The sequence below is a fragment of the Kwoniella shandongensis genome, chromosome 9 (assembly GCF_008629635.2).
Source record: "Kwoniella shandongensis chromosome 9, complete sequence".
Classification (NCBI taxonomy): domain Eukaryota; kingdom Fungi; phylum Basidiomycota; class Tremellomycetes; order Tremellales; family Cryptococcaceae; genus Kwoniella; species Kwoniella shandongensis.
Window position 1 is genome coordinate 822069 of NC_089295.1, and position 14709 is coordinate 836777.

Genomic DNA, 14709 nt, shown 5'->3' on the forward strand with positions numbered 1-14709 from the left:
GTAAATCGATTCATCATCATCACTTCACCTACCATTACTACTTTTCAACTGGAATTGCGTCCGTGGTTTGCATCTTCTCTGTAACCTCGAGACGCCGTACAATGTGACTTGGAGCATGACGGATTCTCAACAGCCCTTCGATATGACAGCATATGTGAACAGTCGACAATCTCCCAGCTTGAGCGGGGTAGATCCCTCTTCAAGTGAAAACAGAGATGCTGGACCCTCGACTTCTCCGTGAGCTTTCCGCATCTCCTTATCGTACAGTTCCCCAATAACTAACTGGTTCAATGTTTTCGGCTATCAAGTGATAGTGGTCGTCATCATGAAGAACAGACGAAACGTAGACGAGGATCATCTAGCGAACCACACCGAGTCCAACTCGCTTGCTTCTATTGTCGATCCAAACGTATTCGGTGTACAGGCGACAAACCGCGTTGTGAGGGATGTACGAAAGCAGGAGTAGCGTGCGAATGGCCAGCTGCGAGAGCGAAGAAGAGGACAAAGAAACAGATGGAAGAGGCGAGAATGTTGGAGAAGAAGAATGGCGAGGGGTTGATAGGAAGTGAAGAGGTGAGTGGCCTTGGCATGCGAAGCGACGCGAAAGGAGGTCCGAGTCAGCAGAGGGGGTCACTTCCGGTCGAGAGGGTTATAGGCTGACCTGGGGCTTCTCTGTTTTTGAACAGACAACCAAACCATCGATACAGCCAAGACAAACACCCTCGTCTTCGGTCAATTACGGTGATCAAGATGTCGACGTCAACACGGTTGTCTCACAATCAGATCCACTCGATTTCTGGAATATGGCTTCTACCGCCTCTACCTCGAATTATGTCTGGCCGACCGAGTTCATCACTCCTTCTATGTCGTCCGGGACATCCAACATACTTCCCGTCACACTGCCGAGTCAAGATTCACCGAGAGGTTCCGGCCAATCGGTCCAGTTCTCCGGTCCGGCATCGACGAATATTATGGCTCCGCCTATGACGATGTCGAGTAGTAGCAATAATGCTGGCGGCGATGATGGAGTGGATGAAGGACAATCGTTTAGTTTCGGCTTACCGACTGGGTGGTCACCTTCAACTGATCTGAGGCTGGTCAACGCGCTGGAAAGCCAAACGGCGTTCTTGAGTGGTAACCCAGAGGAGGACAAGGATTTGGAACTATACTATTACCGCTTTGTACGTATCACCTGGACAGCTTTCCTTTCGATAGAGCTGCAAAACGCTGATTCCTGTTTGCATACCATCTAGTCCGGATCAACAGCGATACATCCGGGAATCAATCGAATCGCCCTCAAACTGCATCGTCGAAATGATCAATCACCCCTTGCTGCTCCTCAACCGAGCGACGAAGAGACACCTCCTACAACGTCGATGTTGGCAGTTGACCTATTCGACCATACCGGAATGCCTCATCCCCACATCTGGAGACCTCTCTTCACTCTGTTCTACAATCACATGTCACAGCACTTCCCGAGCTGTAGTTACCGTCGGATGATGGAGAGGTTCGATACAGGAACAATGAGTCAATTCTTGGCTTGTTGTATATGTAGTCTCGGAGCGAGATTCGCTCTTGATCAAAAAGATCCAGCACAAGCTGCTGCGCCTTTCATCGCCAAGGCTCAAGAGTTGGTCATACCCTTACTTCATCTACCAACGTACGACGTAGTCACGGGTCTACTTCTCCTTGCTTGGGGGAACTATGGACAAAACTCTGAGAGTGGTCTTTGGCAATATTCCGGTATGGCCATTCGAATGGCTATTGATCTCGGAGTCCATGAAGTGAGCGAGATCTACGAATCACCAGCGCATGTCGTTCGAACGAGGTTACTCTTCTGGTCATTATTCATCACGGACCGGATCGTCGCTTTCGCCACCGGTCGACCTGCCTCAATACCGGAAGATATCATCGAGATACCTCTACCTTCAGACGAAGATTTCTTCCCTGATCCAGCTCGGAACCTGCCCGATTCTCCACTCGAACAAGTCGAACCTGTCCCCTTTGTCCAGTTGGTCAAACTCATGATCATCTGCGGGAGGATATCCAACGTCCTTAACGGTCGAAGAGGTCGAGCCCGAACTCTAGTCAATACGAGCGAACCACTCCCCGAATTACTTGCAGAATTGCAAATCCGTCTAGTCAATTTCTATTCGCATTTACCAGAAAGTCTGAGTTGGTCAGCCGATAATTTCAAACATCAACAAAGAAGAGGACACGGCGGGACTTTCCTCACATTACATCTATGGGCGAATGCAGTCCTTGCACTGGTTTATCATCCGGATTTACTGAAATCGCCAAGTGGAGTGGAGACACCGTTGAATAAGAGTATGTCGAGGAATGTCGCGTTGAGTTTGGCAAGCTCAAGACAGATTTGCGAGTGCATGGTGTTTGCAGATCTGGTCGATTCGACTTCATATGTGAGTAGAGGCTCGTCACTTTACACTGCGAACTGTAAAACTGACTGACAGGGAGATGTAGCTTTCTGCGCCATACCTGTCTCAACCGCTCTTCGTTGCAGCGTGAGTACTGGCCTACAGTAATTCTGCATGGCAGATCCAAGCTAATTTTGATCTGCACCCTAGCATGGCATTCATCCATGAATCGCGATCGTTACAAATCTCAGCAAGCGAACCGAACAATAATCCGACGGATATTTTGATGCTCTCGATGGCGAAACAGAACCTGCAAGCGTTGGTAAATGCCACTCAGAAGATGGAAGAGTATTGGGCTGGTGCGAATTACGTGGCGACGATATTGGAGAAACGTGGGTAACGATTCGAGCTGAGCTTGTGGTCGCCTCTGACTGATTTTCGCCGTAGGATCCGGTATACCTCGATCGACGAAACGATCGTCGAAGCGGACTTTCATATCGTTACCAGATACCGGTTTACTGAGGCGCTTTACAACGGGTGAGATGTCTCGCACCGTGAATACAAGAGGAAACAGTGAACTGATCTTCATGCGGTGTTACGCGTATCTGTCACAGATCGAGAACATCCGCAAAATGTAGCGCCACCTACTGAGACGTCTCTGCGAGAATCGATCGCCCGAAGCGAGAATGAAAGGGCCAGTTCATTATCGGCGGCAGCGGGGCCCAGTACGTATCTGAATCTAGCACTTAGCTCGTTCGAGCCATCGTAGATGCGGACCGTGCGCTGATCACTTATCTTTGCCCCACTCAGCACCCCTATGGCTGGCAGATCTGATGTCGGGATATACGGTCGAGAATATGTCGTTCGCGCCTGCGGATACGGTAGATTTGGAGAGATTGTTAGCGAGCAGTGCGAGCTCGATGCAGGGCGGTGGCGGTGGGTGATCGGGCAGTACGGTTCAGGGGAATGTGTGCAGCACAAGTGATAGATCAGTGGACCTACGGACGGATGGACGGACGAAGGAAGTTGGAATGCGAAGACAGTATTAGTTATCTACGTACTCGTCATTTACAAAAGGAGCAAGCGAAATGCGACAAAAGCTTTTGACCAGCGTAGCTACACTGCCATCCACTCTGAGCACCTGGCAAGTAATGACAGCCACTACGTCCTCGAGTGCGATTGTAGTAACTTGCAGAGAAAAGACAGGGAATGACGATATGTATGAGAGTTTACCATATACATGCAACGTTGCCCACTTCTAACTACAGCCACCTGGAACCGCCTCGTACTCGAACCCATCATAATCATGTATAACCTTCACTTTGTCATTACTCGCCGATTCCGGATCGAACGTATGACCCAACCATTCCCCCACCAACTTCTTAGCCACCTCGATGCCGATGACCCTTTGACCTAAACATAGGATCTGGGCGTTATTCGATTTGACGAGTCGTTCGACTGAGAATGAATCGTGGGCTACGGAAGCTCGGATACCTGGGACTTTGTTGGCTGATATCGCGACGCCCATTCCTGCGGAGCAAGCGAATGCGTTAGCGTTCGAGCAGAGCGTCCCTACTTCGTAACGATCGTCCAGAATGTCCCCAATCCAGACTCAGCTCCGTCATTCTCCTCCTCTCACACATTGCTGTGCGTCAAGTCAAGCGATCCTATGTTTCCTCCCCAGATCATATACAGTATGTTCCACCGAACGATCGCTCAGAGAACACACACTCTCGATCTCACTGTAACGCTCACTCGCTCCATCCCGTTGAGCCACACACACTCTCGCTTACTCTCGCGCTCACTCGCTAGCGCTCGCTTGCTCGCCCGCACTCACCAGTCCCACAGACCAACAACCCCCTATCCGCTTCCCCTGCTACAATCTTCCTAGCCGCATCTACCGCCACATGAGGATAAGCCGTCTTGTCCACTTTCCCATCCGGTCCAGCGTTGACTCCTACGTCAATTACATTCTTCACTCTTGAATCGGCTTCAAGTAGACTTTTGAGGGTTTCTTTGTAATCGTGGCCTGCGTCGTCGCATGCCATGACGATAGTGTAGGGTGGCGTGGACATCGTGGGGGAGGTAAGGGGGGTGGGGGGTGCAGTAGTAGATTGGAAAGGGAGAGCTGTGGAAGATGGACTGCGAGTCAGTATCTTGCAAAATGGCGGATTGATACGATGTCCGCCTTGGACAACGGTTGGATAAGGAACACGCAGACGTACGCTGTTTGGATGTGTCAAGCTTATGCGTTGAGAGGTCCAAGTGTGTGCTTCGGAAGTCGTCTCAGTCCAGCTCTTCGTCTTTTCGCTAATCTGATAACTGCTCTACTTGAGTTATTCTGTCGCTTGATATTTTGATGTACTGATCAAAGGATGAAACTCACTACATGCATTGTCAGTAACACACCTCCACTCTGCGTTCCTTCGTCCGCCCGAAAGTGAAAGTCATAGCATGAGCTGAGTTCGGCCCGTCCACTCAGTCCAACTACCAAAGCACAACGCATGTTCCCGTGACCATCCATCCATCCATCCAGATCTAACACTGTACGTACGAGTACATTAGTACAGTACAATTGGGATCGTTCCGGCGCCGGAGGAATAATCCGTTTATGCGAACGAATCAATGCGGGGTGATAAGTACCGTGCCTGAATACCGGAACGATAAATACCCGGGGTAATGTGATGTCTGACTGCAGTACGGGCCGATTTGCACCGTACTCGTACAGGCTGATGCTTCATTCCGTTACGGTGTTGCCTGTTGGGTGATATGCACCAAGACTGCGTCATATTGTTCCTTGTGGGCGGGGTTGTTGTTGTGGATTGAATTGTACTCGGTGCGTTAGTCACAAGTCACGGGATCTTCCAATCACACTGTATGAGTTGGCAGCTTGGAGTGTCTTTGAGCAGATATCGGACTGATCATTTGGGTTTCTGTTGATAACAAGTTTATAGAAAAAGTTACACAAAGTCGGTTCACAACAACAGATCTCAGTATCACCAACCTACTTGGTACTGCTATCTAACTCAGCGTGTTCACCCACTCCCGCCATGACAGACAGACACATCTTTCCCGATCACACAACACTCGTCTTCCGTTCTCTCCGCGGCCTAGTCGCTTCTCATCCTTATCTTTCCCTCATCCCTTCTCTCAAAGTCGTCTATCGAGCAGATCATGACCCGTCCAAAGTCTCTCTCATCTGCGGAGGAGGGAGCGGACATGAGCCGGGGACTGTAGGACATGTAGGAAGGGGATTGTTAAGTGCCAGTGTCGCAGGGGACGTTTTCGCTAGTCCTAGTGCGAGACAGGTAGGAGCGGCAATCAAGAAGGTGCATAGCGAGAAGGGTGTCATTCTGATCATTACGAATTGTAAGTCCAGTGAAACGGAGAGGATCATGAACGGTAGAGGATCCGCTGGTGGTCAAAGATGGGACTGACCATCTGCATTGTGTGTCTTTCTTACTTAGACACCGGCGATAATCTCCATTTCGGCTTGGCGAGACTCATGGCTCAATCTGAAGGGATCAAGAATGTGGAGCTGGTCGTTGTTGGTGACGATGTGTCGGTCCCGAGATCAAGAGGGAATATGGTTGGACGAAGGTGCTTGGCTGGTATCACTTTGGGTGAGTGAGCGTTGGTCGATTCTCTACTCGGAACGGGACGTAGCGGCAGAACCGCAATCAACCTACTACAATTGCATTCATTACGAACAAAGTGAGAAGACCGCGCTGACCACCTCCGCTTCCCCGCCTATAGTGTGCAAGATCCTCGGTGCTGGCTCCGAAGCAAATATGGAATTCCAAAACCTAGTCGACCTTGGTCGGTCATTATCCACCAATACCGCATCAATCTGTGTCGCTCTGGACCATTGTCATGTACCCGGAAGGAGTGGAGAGTGGCATATCGAAGAAGGGAGAGTCGAGATTGGTCTTGGGTTGCATAACGAGACTGTGAGTGGGAGCTGCGGTCGAAGATGGCGATAGGTGCCAGCAGACAAACATCGCCCAATGCTGTGTCGGAGAGACAGTTTTGGCCGGATAGAATGGTTTCGCTGACAGAACTATTTGTATGATTGCAGGGTGTCTTCAACATCGCCGCTCCGCCTCCAGAAGAACTGATCAAACAGCTGCTCGACCTTTTGCTGAAGCAAGATGACCCAGAAAGGTCTTTCGTCAAATTCAAAGACGGGGATGATCTCGTCCTTCTCGTGAATAACCAAGGGGGTTTGAGCGCGTTGGAAATGGGAGCTGTAGTGGATGAAGTGTTGAATCAGCTCGGTTAGTCCTCCTCTATTCTCTGTTCCGCAACTTCAATTGACCTTTGTCATTCGTGGGGTGTAGAGTCGCGATCGATCATACCGGTCCGAATCCTCTCTGGACCATTTATGGGCTCCATGAATATGCCAGGTATCTCACTCTCCTTACTCAACCTCTCCAACGTCCAATCTGCCTGTTCGGGCTTCATCAAGTCCACCTCGGAGCTGCTCGACTTGCTCGACGCACCGCATAATAGTCCAGCATGGCCAGCTACGAGCCAGATGTACCCTATACCAGAAGCGTTGAAGAGGAGGAAGAGGGAAGATCAATTTACAGAGGTGGAGAAGGAGAAGGAGGAAGAGGAGGTGGAGACGGACGGTCCTAAGCTGCTCGGTGAGTCGATCGATGCTTACTGCAGAAGAAATACTGCAGTACTAGAGACGGGTATGAACATAAGCTGATCAATATCGTATCATCTCTCTTAGTCGACGGGGACCAGATTCGGAAAGCGATGAAGACCGCTGCAGATGACGTGCTCGCTTTGGAACCACAGCTCACAAGATGGGACACGGTGAGTAGTCTCATCTCTAACAGTGGTGTGCTGTGAATTGACTGACTGGGTTCGTCATTGTTACAGATTGTCGGCGATGGTGACTGTGGAGAAACTTGCGCCCTGGGAGCTAAAGGTGTACTGAAAGCACTCGATAAAGGCTTAGGATCAGATGGTGATCTTGTCAAGTTGTTCAGAATCTTGACTCAGGTCATTGATGGTGAGTAGCAATCCACTGTTGCAGGTTCTGAACTCTGATTAGCAAGAAATTGACACTCGTCCTTTATCCCTCAACAGATTCAATGGGCGGTACGCTCGGTGCGATCTTTTCCATCTTCCTCGCGGGTCTTACCACTTCCCTCATCCAAGCCGCTGCCTCATCATCACCCAACCAAACCATCGATCCCAAATTCTTCGGCCAGCAAGTCGAATCAGCTTTAGAGACACTGAAACAACGAACAGCCGCACGTGTCGGACATCGTACAGTCATGGACGCGCTCATCCCATTCGGCGAAACCTTAGCTCAGACTGGTGATTTGCAAAAGGCCGTAGAAGCTTGTAAGAAAGGTGGGGAGGGGACAGTTCAGCTCGAAGCGAAATTGGGAAGAGCCACATATGTTGGTGATAGTGCAAAGGATAAGGATGGGAATGGAATGCCACCTGATCCTGGAGCCATGGCGTTCGTCACTGTCGCCGAAGGAATCTTGAAGGCTTTGAGATGAAAGAGTGTGGGCGAATGATATGATTGTGCCGGGCGTAGGAACAGGTTAGGGAACTTGTAGCTTGAGTCTCCAAAGGGATCCAAATAGCAGAAGATGCACATAATGGTCAATAGGTCAGCGAGAGATAGCATCTGCTGTTTAGTAGTCCGGTCAAGCGAGAAAGTCAGCTGGCGCATGTTGACGCAGAACGACAGCACTCGGGCAATCCGAAAAGTCTGATATGCTCCGCTCCAAACCGCGCCGGGCTGTACGAGTCCACGCTGTCACCCCGCCTATCGCCAAACATATAGATGCACTTCATGATGATGTTGATGATGATAATGATAATCTACGCATGATGAGCTCGTATCTATGGGGACCAAAAGATGTCAGCGTGGATTCTGTCAACATCAGGGAGGACACAGGAAGCAGTGAAGCCGTGGATTACTCACGTGAGCATCGTTGCTGCACTATTCGGTACAGTTCTAACCAGATTGATTGACAAACCCCTATAAAAACCTCTCCAACCATCTTGTCTCTTTATACTTATAAACGTATCTATAATTCCACCTTCTCTCGGTGCGTGGAATATCCGTTTCCAACTGGATCGCAACGATGGTGCGGTACGATCGACGCGACTCTGATTCTCTATTAATCTTATGGACGAAGCGAGTGATGTAGTGTTGGGTCGAGGTGGGTCTGAACCTGTTATCAAGGGTGAATAGAGGGGATGTATGACTCCAGCTGGGACAGGACGTGGAGACGCGTAGCTGCTTGTCGGGGCAAAGGAGGGAGCGACATAGACTGCCGAGGCTGAGGCTGACGCGGGGGAGGTTATAGAGGTTTTGCGTATTTGTAATCGTGTTCTGAGGACTTCGTGGGGATATGTAGCGAGTGATGCGAACATTTTGGAGAAAGCAGAACAGGCGAGAATCGTGCCGGGCGATAACGAGGAGTGGTCTTCCGAGTCTTTGTCTGCAGATGGTGGTCAGCACCCACAGACTTATGAAAGACATAGGCCCGAGGTGGAGACATGCAGAACCCCACTCACCTGCCCAGGACTTGGCCTTTTCATACAAGGGGAATTGAACCGCGACGTGACTGACTCCCAATAGGGATGGTAATAGACCCTTGTAAAAAGCTCTAAATCCCTCTGTGCGATAGATGTCGGCGATTGCCTCGAGAGTGTTGCGATATTTGTGTGCAGAGGCAGCGAGACCTGCTTGGGCCTGTATTAAGAACATGGTCAGCATCGCTGCATTCATGAGCAAGTGTGTGTTGGTCTTGGATAACGAGACATCGCTGGGAAGGGAGTAGCAGGGTGGGGAAAGCCCAAGTCGCCGAGCGACGCAAAGGGGGGTAAGGCTAGTCTACGGAGGGGGAGTAAAACATGTCCAGTCATCTCCAACTCACCATAAATCTCGTCTTCACCACCCACAAGGGATTCGTCATGATCGTTCCTGTTGCACCTGCGGTCATGGCTGCGATGATATGCACGACCGACGTGCTTCCTATAGGGACGGCTGCAGGAGTGAAGTGGTTCGCATCAGCATGAATGGTTCTTCTGCATTTTGTCCAATGTGCTTATGGACCCTCCTCAACTCTCCACTGGGCTCACCAAGCCCATCCTCCCCTGCACGACATGCGCCGAAGACCTCGCCCCGAATGCAGACGCGAAGGTGAAAGTGAGATAAACGCCCACTCACCACCTGTAGCTACCCAACCTCCCAATCTATCCTTGACCAAATCATACACCGTAAAGTATATTCCCCAAGTTGGCAAATAACCCAACAATGTCGGACCTAATCCTCTATAGAACCCTGTGGGTCCACTCGTTTTCCATATTCTTCTGACGATCAATCCTACCCCTTCATAACCTTTTGAATCGCGCGCATGGGCTTGAGCTTGTAGAGACGTTTTGACCACGTCCAGGGGACATGTGACGATGGATGAGATCAGACCGGCTCCAGCTCCAGCTGTCATGGAATGGAACTGAGGTGGGATGGAGATGTGTGAATGGGGAAATGGTTTGGCAGCAGTAGGTGATGAAAGGGATGACATTGCTATGAGGGTCAGGCCAAAGATAGTAATCAGTCATCATACGTTCACAGGTATCCGATCCGAGGAGGGAGCGAAGGGACGACTCACCAAGAAGATCACCCCCGCGTCCTGAAAAGGACCGAGGGGAGATGATTTATATCTTGTACTTAGACAAACAGTCTGATAAGGGGTCAATGACGATGATACGGCCGTTTCGGTGTTCGTATGTATCGCTCTTTGTCAAAGCTTCACCTCGTCGATACACCGGATGCACTCGTCTTGGCGCGGCGTGAGTTGAAACGAGTAGATATTCGCAGAATGCTGGGTATCAATAGTTGACAACAAGATGAAGATGATAATGTATCAGAATGATTGATAGAGAGATTATTGATGACGAAGATGGATCCCTTGTTCAACCAATTTTAGACTACTGACTACATCCTTTTCCAATCATACATACACGCGCGCTTCATTCATCGAATTGGGCCACGCGGGGAAACCATTCAGAGTGCTCTGCGAGGAGCCCATCTAGTGCCATGTCCAAGTGATAACACTACATGCTTGTATTGGGCAGACACTAGAATCAAGACTATATGCATACATGTATACGGACTACACTTCAATCAATCGAAAGTAATCTTTTCACCTGTTCCTTCGACAATAGCCACATTCTCCCTCTTGGCCATAGCCAACGCAGCACCGGGTCTAGGTCGACCGGTCGCTTCCCATTTCTTACCCCTCTGATCACCTTCTCGTTTGGGTTTACGTTCTTGTTCGCCTTGTTCACCGTCGCCAGATTGATGAGGGGGTGCGTCTCTCCGAGGGGGGAAACGACGTTCTCCGCCGGCAGCTGAGTCGTCGCCATCTCCGTTTTGGTGGAATGGTCTTCGGGGTTTGGGGTTGTCCAATCGAGGTTTGGGTCGACCACCGCTTCGCTTTGCAGCTTCCTCAGACGCGAACTGATGTGACACGATACCAGTCAGTAGGCGATCATGTGATGTATCCTAAACAGTCCCGAACTCACCTCAACTGTCAGTCTTCTTCCACCAAAGTAATGGTTCTTCCTGTTCGCGAGTGCGACCTTTGCATGTCTCGCCGAGAGGAAATCGAGGAACGCGAAACTACATCAATATGTCCGTCAGCATAGCTTTCAAAAAAACCAAGCGAAACCTTCAATCGATACAACTCACCCCTTACATCTCCCTGTATCTTCAAAGGCACCTAATCTGACCTTCTTCAAACCCGACTTCTTTCCACCTCGTTCTCCGATCTCGACCTCCTCCGCGCCTTCCTCAGGTTCCACAACTTCCCTCTCAACGGCATTCTCCTCAACGAGATCTCGTAGTCCGAGCTCGGTAGCGTCGAAGGGGAGATTACCGAAATACAGAGAGGATGTCTCTGGTCGTCGGGATGCAGAACCGAGATCGTCTGCCGTGGTAGACAGAGGTTTAGGAGTTCGCGCGTTGGGTGTAGGGTTATGGTCGTCGCCTATAGGGGTAGTATTATGTCAGCGGGTGTATGAGGATAAGGGAGATCTGGGCTTGGATACTTACCCTTTTTGATGAGCAGACGTCGACCTTCGAAGAACCGTTCACTGAGTTGGACAGCAAGACCTTGCAGAGCAGGTGATGCAAGATCGACATATGCGAATCTAAAAAAACGAAGTAAACATATGAGGGTTAGCGATTATGCAATGTCAAAGCGAAGTCAGGCAATCACGCTCACCCCTTGTTCTCCGCGTAGCCACCTCTACCAGCTTTCTTGGGCAAGTTGACTCTTGTCACACAACCTTCTCCTGTTCCTCCCAATTCGCTGATACCCTTCTCGAAGAACTCTTTCAACGTTTCCGCCGTAGTCTTGAATGCAATATTTCCAATCCAAACCGAGTTCTGTCTTTTCCCACCAACACCACCGAGTTCTCCTGCTTTGTCACCTCCTGCCTCACCGCCTCCTTCAGCATCTTTCTCCGCCTTGTTGGCTCTTTTGGCTCTTTCTTCGTATTCACGCTTGGGAGGAGCGATGATAGCGTCCGAATCTCCTCTCTTGATCTTCTTTCGTTGTGCTCTGATCTCAGCTTTCGACAATGGGGCAGGTGCACCAACATCGATCTCAAGTTCTTCTCCTTCGGGTACAACAGCTGGTCGTTTACGTTTCTTCGTCGAAGACTCTTCGTCTGCTTCGTCCTCGTTTTCTGATTTGGTCGCAATGGCGGGAGTGGCGGATGAAGAGGATTCGGCTACGAGCGCAGAGGAAGAAGAAGTAGCTGCTTTAGCGGCTTTGGCAGCTTTTCGAGCATCTCGAGCTGCCTGTTGTTCGGGCGTTCGACCAGATTTGCTCTTGGTCTCTTTCGAGGTGGAAGAGGTAGGATCTGACGCCATGTTGTCTCGGGTGATTGACGACGATATACAAGTATAATGCATTGTGTGAAAGTGAAGGATTGCTTTGTATGGATACACGGTGAGTGGAGGATACTGAAATCTTTGGATAAAATGGATAAAAATAAGGGAACAAGATATTCGACAGAGCTGCTGCCTGCACTCGCACTTTGTTGCTGTCTCTCATTCCTCCACTTGTCTCTCCTACTCATATTCATATTCAGCTGCTAAGTTCTGATATCTTTGACTTTGTTCCGCATCAATTGTAAGGCAGTCAACGTAAAACAAAAATGGTTAGCTGGAAAACTACTGCATGTTGGTCAATAGAGACTATCAGCTAACGCGTCTTCTTACTCAGGCCGCCAACATCTCCCTTCAACCCACCGCCATGCGCGACGTTACCAAGATGGAACGTATTGGTGGGTCTTCCTGTTGGTGTGTGCATGATCGAGAACGGAGGCTGATTGTTAGTTGTATTTTCGTCACAGGCGTCCACTCCCATATCCATGGTCTCGGTCTCGATGCCAACCTCGAACCTCGTCTCTCGTCGCAAGGCATGATAGGTCAAGGGAAGGCTCGAAAGGCCGCAGGTGTCATATTGAAGATGGTCCAGGAGGGCAGAATAGCAGGAAGAGCGATATTGATGGCTGGACCACCTAGTACCGGAAAGACAGCACTTGCAATGGGTCAGTAGCTGTGCTTCTCGCGAGATTGAGCGATCAGATAAAAGGGTTCGAGCTAAAGGACTTCTGCTTGCAGCTATGGCTCAAACACTAGGCAGTGATGTGCCTTTCGTCATGCTTACCGCTTCAGAAGTCTTCTCTCTCGAGGTGAGCCCACAAACTAAGTACTCAACAATCAAGCGAGACTGACATAGGCGTTACGCTAGATGTCGAAAACGGAATCTTTGACACAAGCGTTCCGACGTGCTATCGGTGTGAGGATAAAGGAAGAGACAGAGTTGATTGAGGGAGAAGTCGTCGAGATTCAAGTCGATAGAAGTGTCACAGGGGTGAGCTACAGTCTATCCAAGGACTGTACAAGTTCGCATGGCTGAGCAGCTCGCTGACCTGTCAAGTACAACGCTCTGATAGGCAACCAAGACCGGACGATTGACACTCAAAACGACGGATATGGAAACCGTTTACGACCTCGGATCCAAGATGATTGATCAGCTTCAAAAGGAGAAAGTGTTAGCAGGAGACGTTGTCAGCATTGATAAAGCTAGTGGGAGGATATCAAAGTTGGGACGAAGTTTCGGTCGAGCAAAGGATTACGATGCGATGGGTGCCGACGTGAGTGCTGTTGACCGGTGCTGGGATAGGTCCTGAAGCTAACAGTCGAAACCTTGGTTGCGTTTTGCAGACCCGATTTGTCGCTTGTCCAGATGGAGAACTGCAGACTCGAAAAGAGGTCGTTCATACCGTTTCGTTGCACGAGATCGACGTCATCAACTCTCGAACACAAGGGTTTTTGGCCTTGTTCGCGGGTGATACTGGAGAGATCAAGCCCGAGTTGAGAGATCAGATCAACACAAAGGTTGCAGAATGGAGAGAAGAGGGCAAGGCGGAGATTGTTCCAGGTGTGAGTGTCCCCTTCTTAATCACTGATCAAAGTGTCATGTTTCTAAGGTGATACCCGGTGACATGCCACTGGCCCGCTCAGATTATGAGAAGATTCAAAAGCTGATGTGCTACACCCGTTTCAGGTCCTGTTCATCGACGAGGTCCACATGCTCGACATCGAGTGTTTCTCCTTCCTGAACCGAGCGATGGAGAACGAGCTTGCTCCTTTGGTCGTGATGGCTTCGAACAGGGGTATCACCAGAATAAGAGGGACCAAATATAAGAGTCCTCATGGTATCCCCGTAGACTTGTTGGATAGGATGTTGATCATCTCTACGAAGAAGTACGATGAGGATGAGACCAGGGAAATTGTCAAGATCAGGTGAGTACAAACACAAATTGTCGATCTCATTCTCATGTCGGAATTATACGAAAGCGCGATCATTTGAGCTGACTCTTGCGTTTTGACGTATCTCGCAGAGCCGACGAAGAAGATGTCCGACTTACTCCTCCCGCTCTTGATCTTCTCGCGACTATGGGCACTCAAACTTCCCTTCGATACGCACTAAACCTCATCGCACCATCCCATCTCATCGCTCAACGGCGAAAAACATCACAGGTCGACGTGGAAGATGTGAGACTTGCTTACAAGTATTTCAGCGATGTCGAGAGGAGTGCTCAATATGCAAAAGAGACGAGTGGGATGATGTTTGGTGAATCGGAAGAGATTGGAGCAGACGGTATGGAGATTGATGGTAAGGCGTGATGTCTTAGCCTATAGTAGAAGTTATGTATACATTTGGCACAAATGCTTCTGCTCTAGATCACCTGTCAAAATGTTGAATAT

General features: G+C 49.8%; 6 protein-coding genes across 6 annotated transcripts; 3 read left to right on the forward strand and 3 right to left on the reverse strand.

Annotated features, from left to right (window-relative positions):
• Window positions 1–142: 142 nt before the first annotated feature.
• Window positions 143–3319, forward strand: CI109_105214 (uncharacterized protein; the record flags this gene model as incomplete). The annotated part of the gene is made up of 9 exons (XM_032003237.1): window positions 143–237; window positions 315–573; window positions 687–1181; window positions 1254–2420; window positions 2482–2522; window positions 2586–2767; window positions 2823–2912; window positions 2990–3100; window positions 3186–3319. 9 exons carry the CDS (start codon window positions 143–145, stop codon window positions 3317–3319), a joined length of 2574 nt encoding a protein of 857 aa, XP_031862559.1.
• Window positions 3320–3633: 314 nt separating this feature from the next.
• On the reverse strand, window positions 3634–4450 carry CI109_105215 (ribose 5-phosphate isomerase; the record flags this gene model as incomplete). Its single annotated transcript, XM_032003238.1, has 2 exons — window positions 3634–3905; window positions 4213–4450. 2 exons carry the CDS (start codon window positions 4448–4450, stop codon window positions 3634–3636), a joined length of 510 nt encoding a protein of 169 aa, XP_031862560.1.
• Window positions 4451–5425: 975 nt separating this feature from the next.
• On the forward strand, window positions 5426–7903 carry CI109_105216 (dihydroxyacetone kinase; the record flags this gene model as incomplete). The annotated part of the gene is made up of 8 exons (XM_032003239.1): window positions 5426–5744; window positions 5843–5998; window positions 6132–6325; window positions 6454–6652; window positions 6716–7024; window positions 7117–7202; window positions 7269–7401; window positions 7479–7903. 8 exons carry the CDS (start codon window positions 5426–5428, stop codon window positions 7901–7903), a joined length of 1821 nt encoding a protein of 606 aa, XP_031862561.1.
• A 297-nt stretch (window positions 7904–8200) lies between these two features.
• Window positions 8201–9943, reverse strand: CI109_105217 (uncharacterized protein; the record flags this gene model as incomplete). The annotated part of the gene is made up of 5 exons (XM_032003240.1): window positions 8201–8252; window positions 8335–8857; window positions 8934–9111; window positions 9296–9405; window positions 9589–9943. The coding sequence occupies 5 exons, from the start codon at window positions 9941–9943 to the stop codon at window positions 8201–8203; spliced, it is 1218 nt and encodes a 405-aa protein (XP_031862562.1).
• A 602-nt stretch (window positions 9944–10545) lies between these two features.
• CI109_105218 (uncharacterized protein) lies at window positions 10546–12300 on the reverse strand (the record flags this gene model as incomplete). The annotated part of the gene is made up of 5 exons (XM_032003241.1): window positions 10546–10881; window positions 10947–11043; window positions 11113–11410; window positions 11476–11573; window positions 11648–12300. The coding sequence occupies 5 exons, from the start codon at window positions 12298–12300 to the stop codon at window positions 10546–10548; spliced, it is 1482 nt and encodes a 493-aa protein (XP_031862563.1).
• A 287-nt stretch (window positions 12301–12587) lies between these two features.
• Window positions 12588–14628, forward strand: CI109_105219 (RuvB-like helicase 2; the record flags this gene model as incomplete). Its single annotated transcript, XM_032003242.1, has 9 exons — window positions 12588–12590; window positions 12656–12716; window positions 12786–12983; window positions 13057–13127; window positions 13187–13309; window positions 13392–13592; window positions 13663–13881; window positions 14006–14244; window positions 14343–14628. The coding sequence occupies 9 exons, from the start codon at window positions 12588–12590 to the stop codon at window positions 14626–14628; spliced, it is 1401 nt and encodes a 466-aa protein (XP_031862564.1).
• Between the last annotated feature and the right edge of the window lie 81 nt (window positions 14629–14709).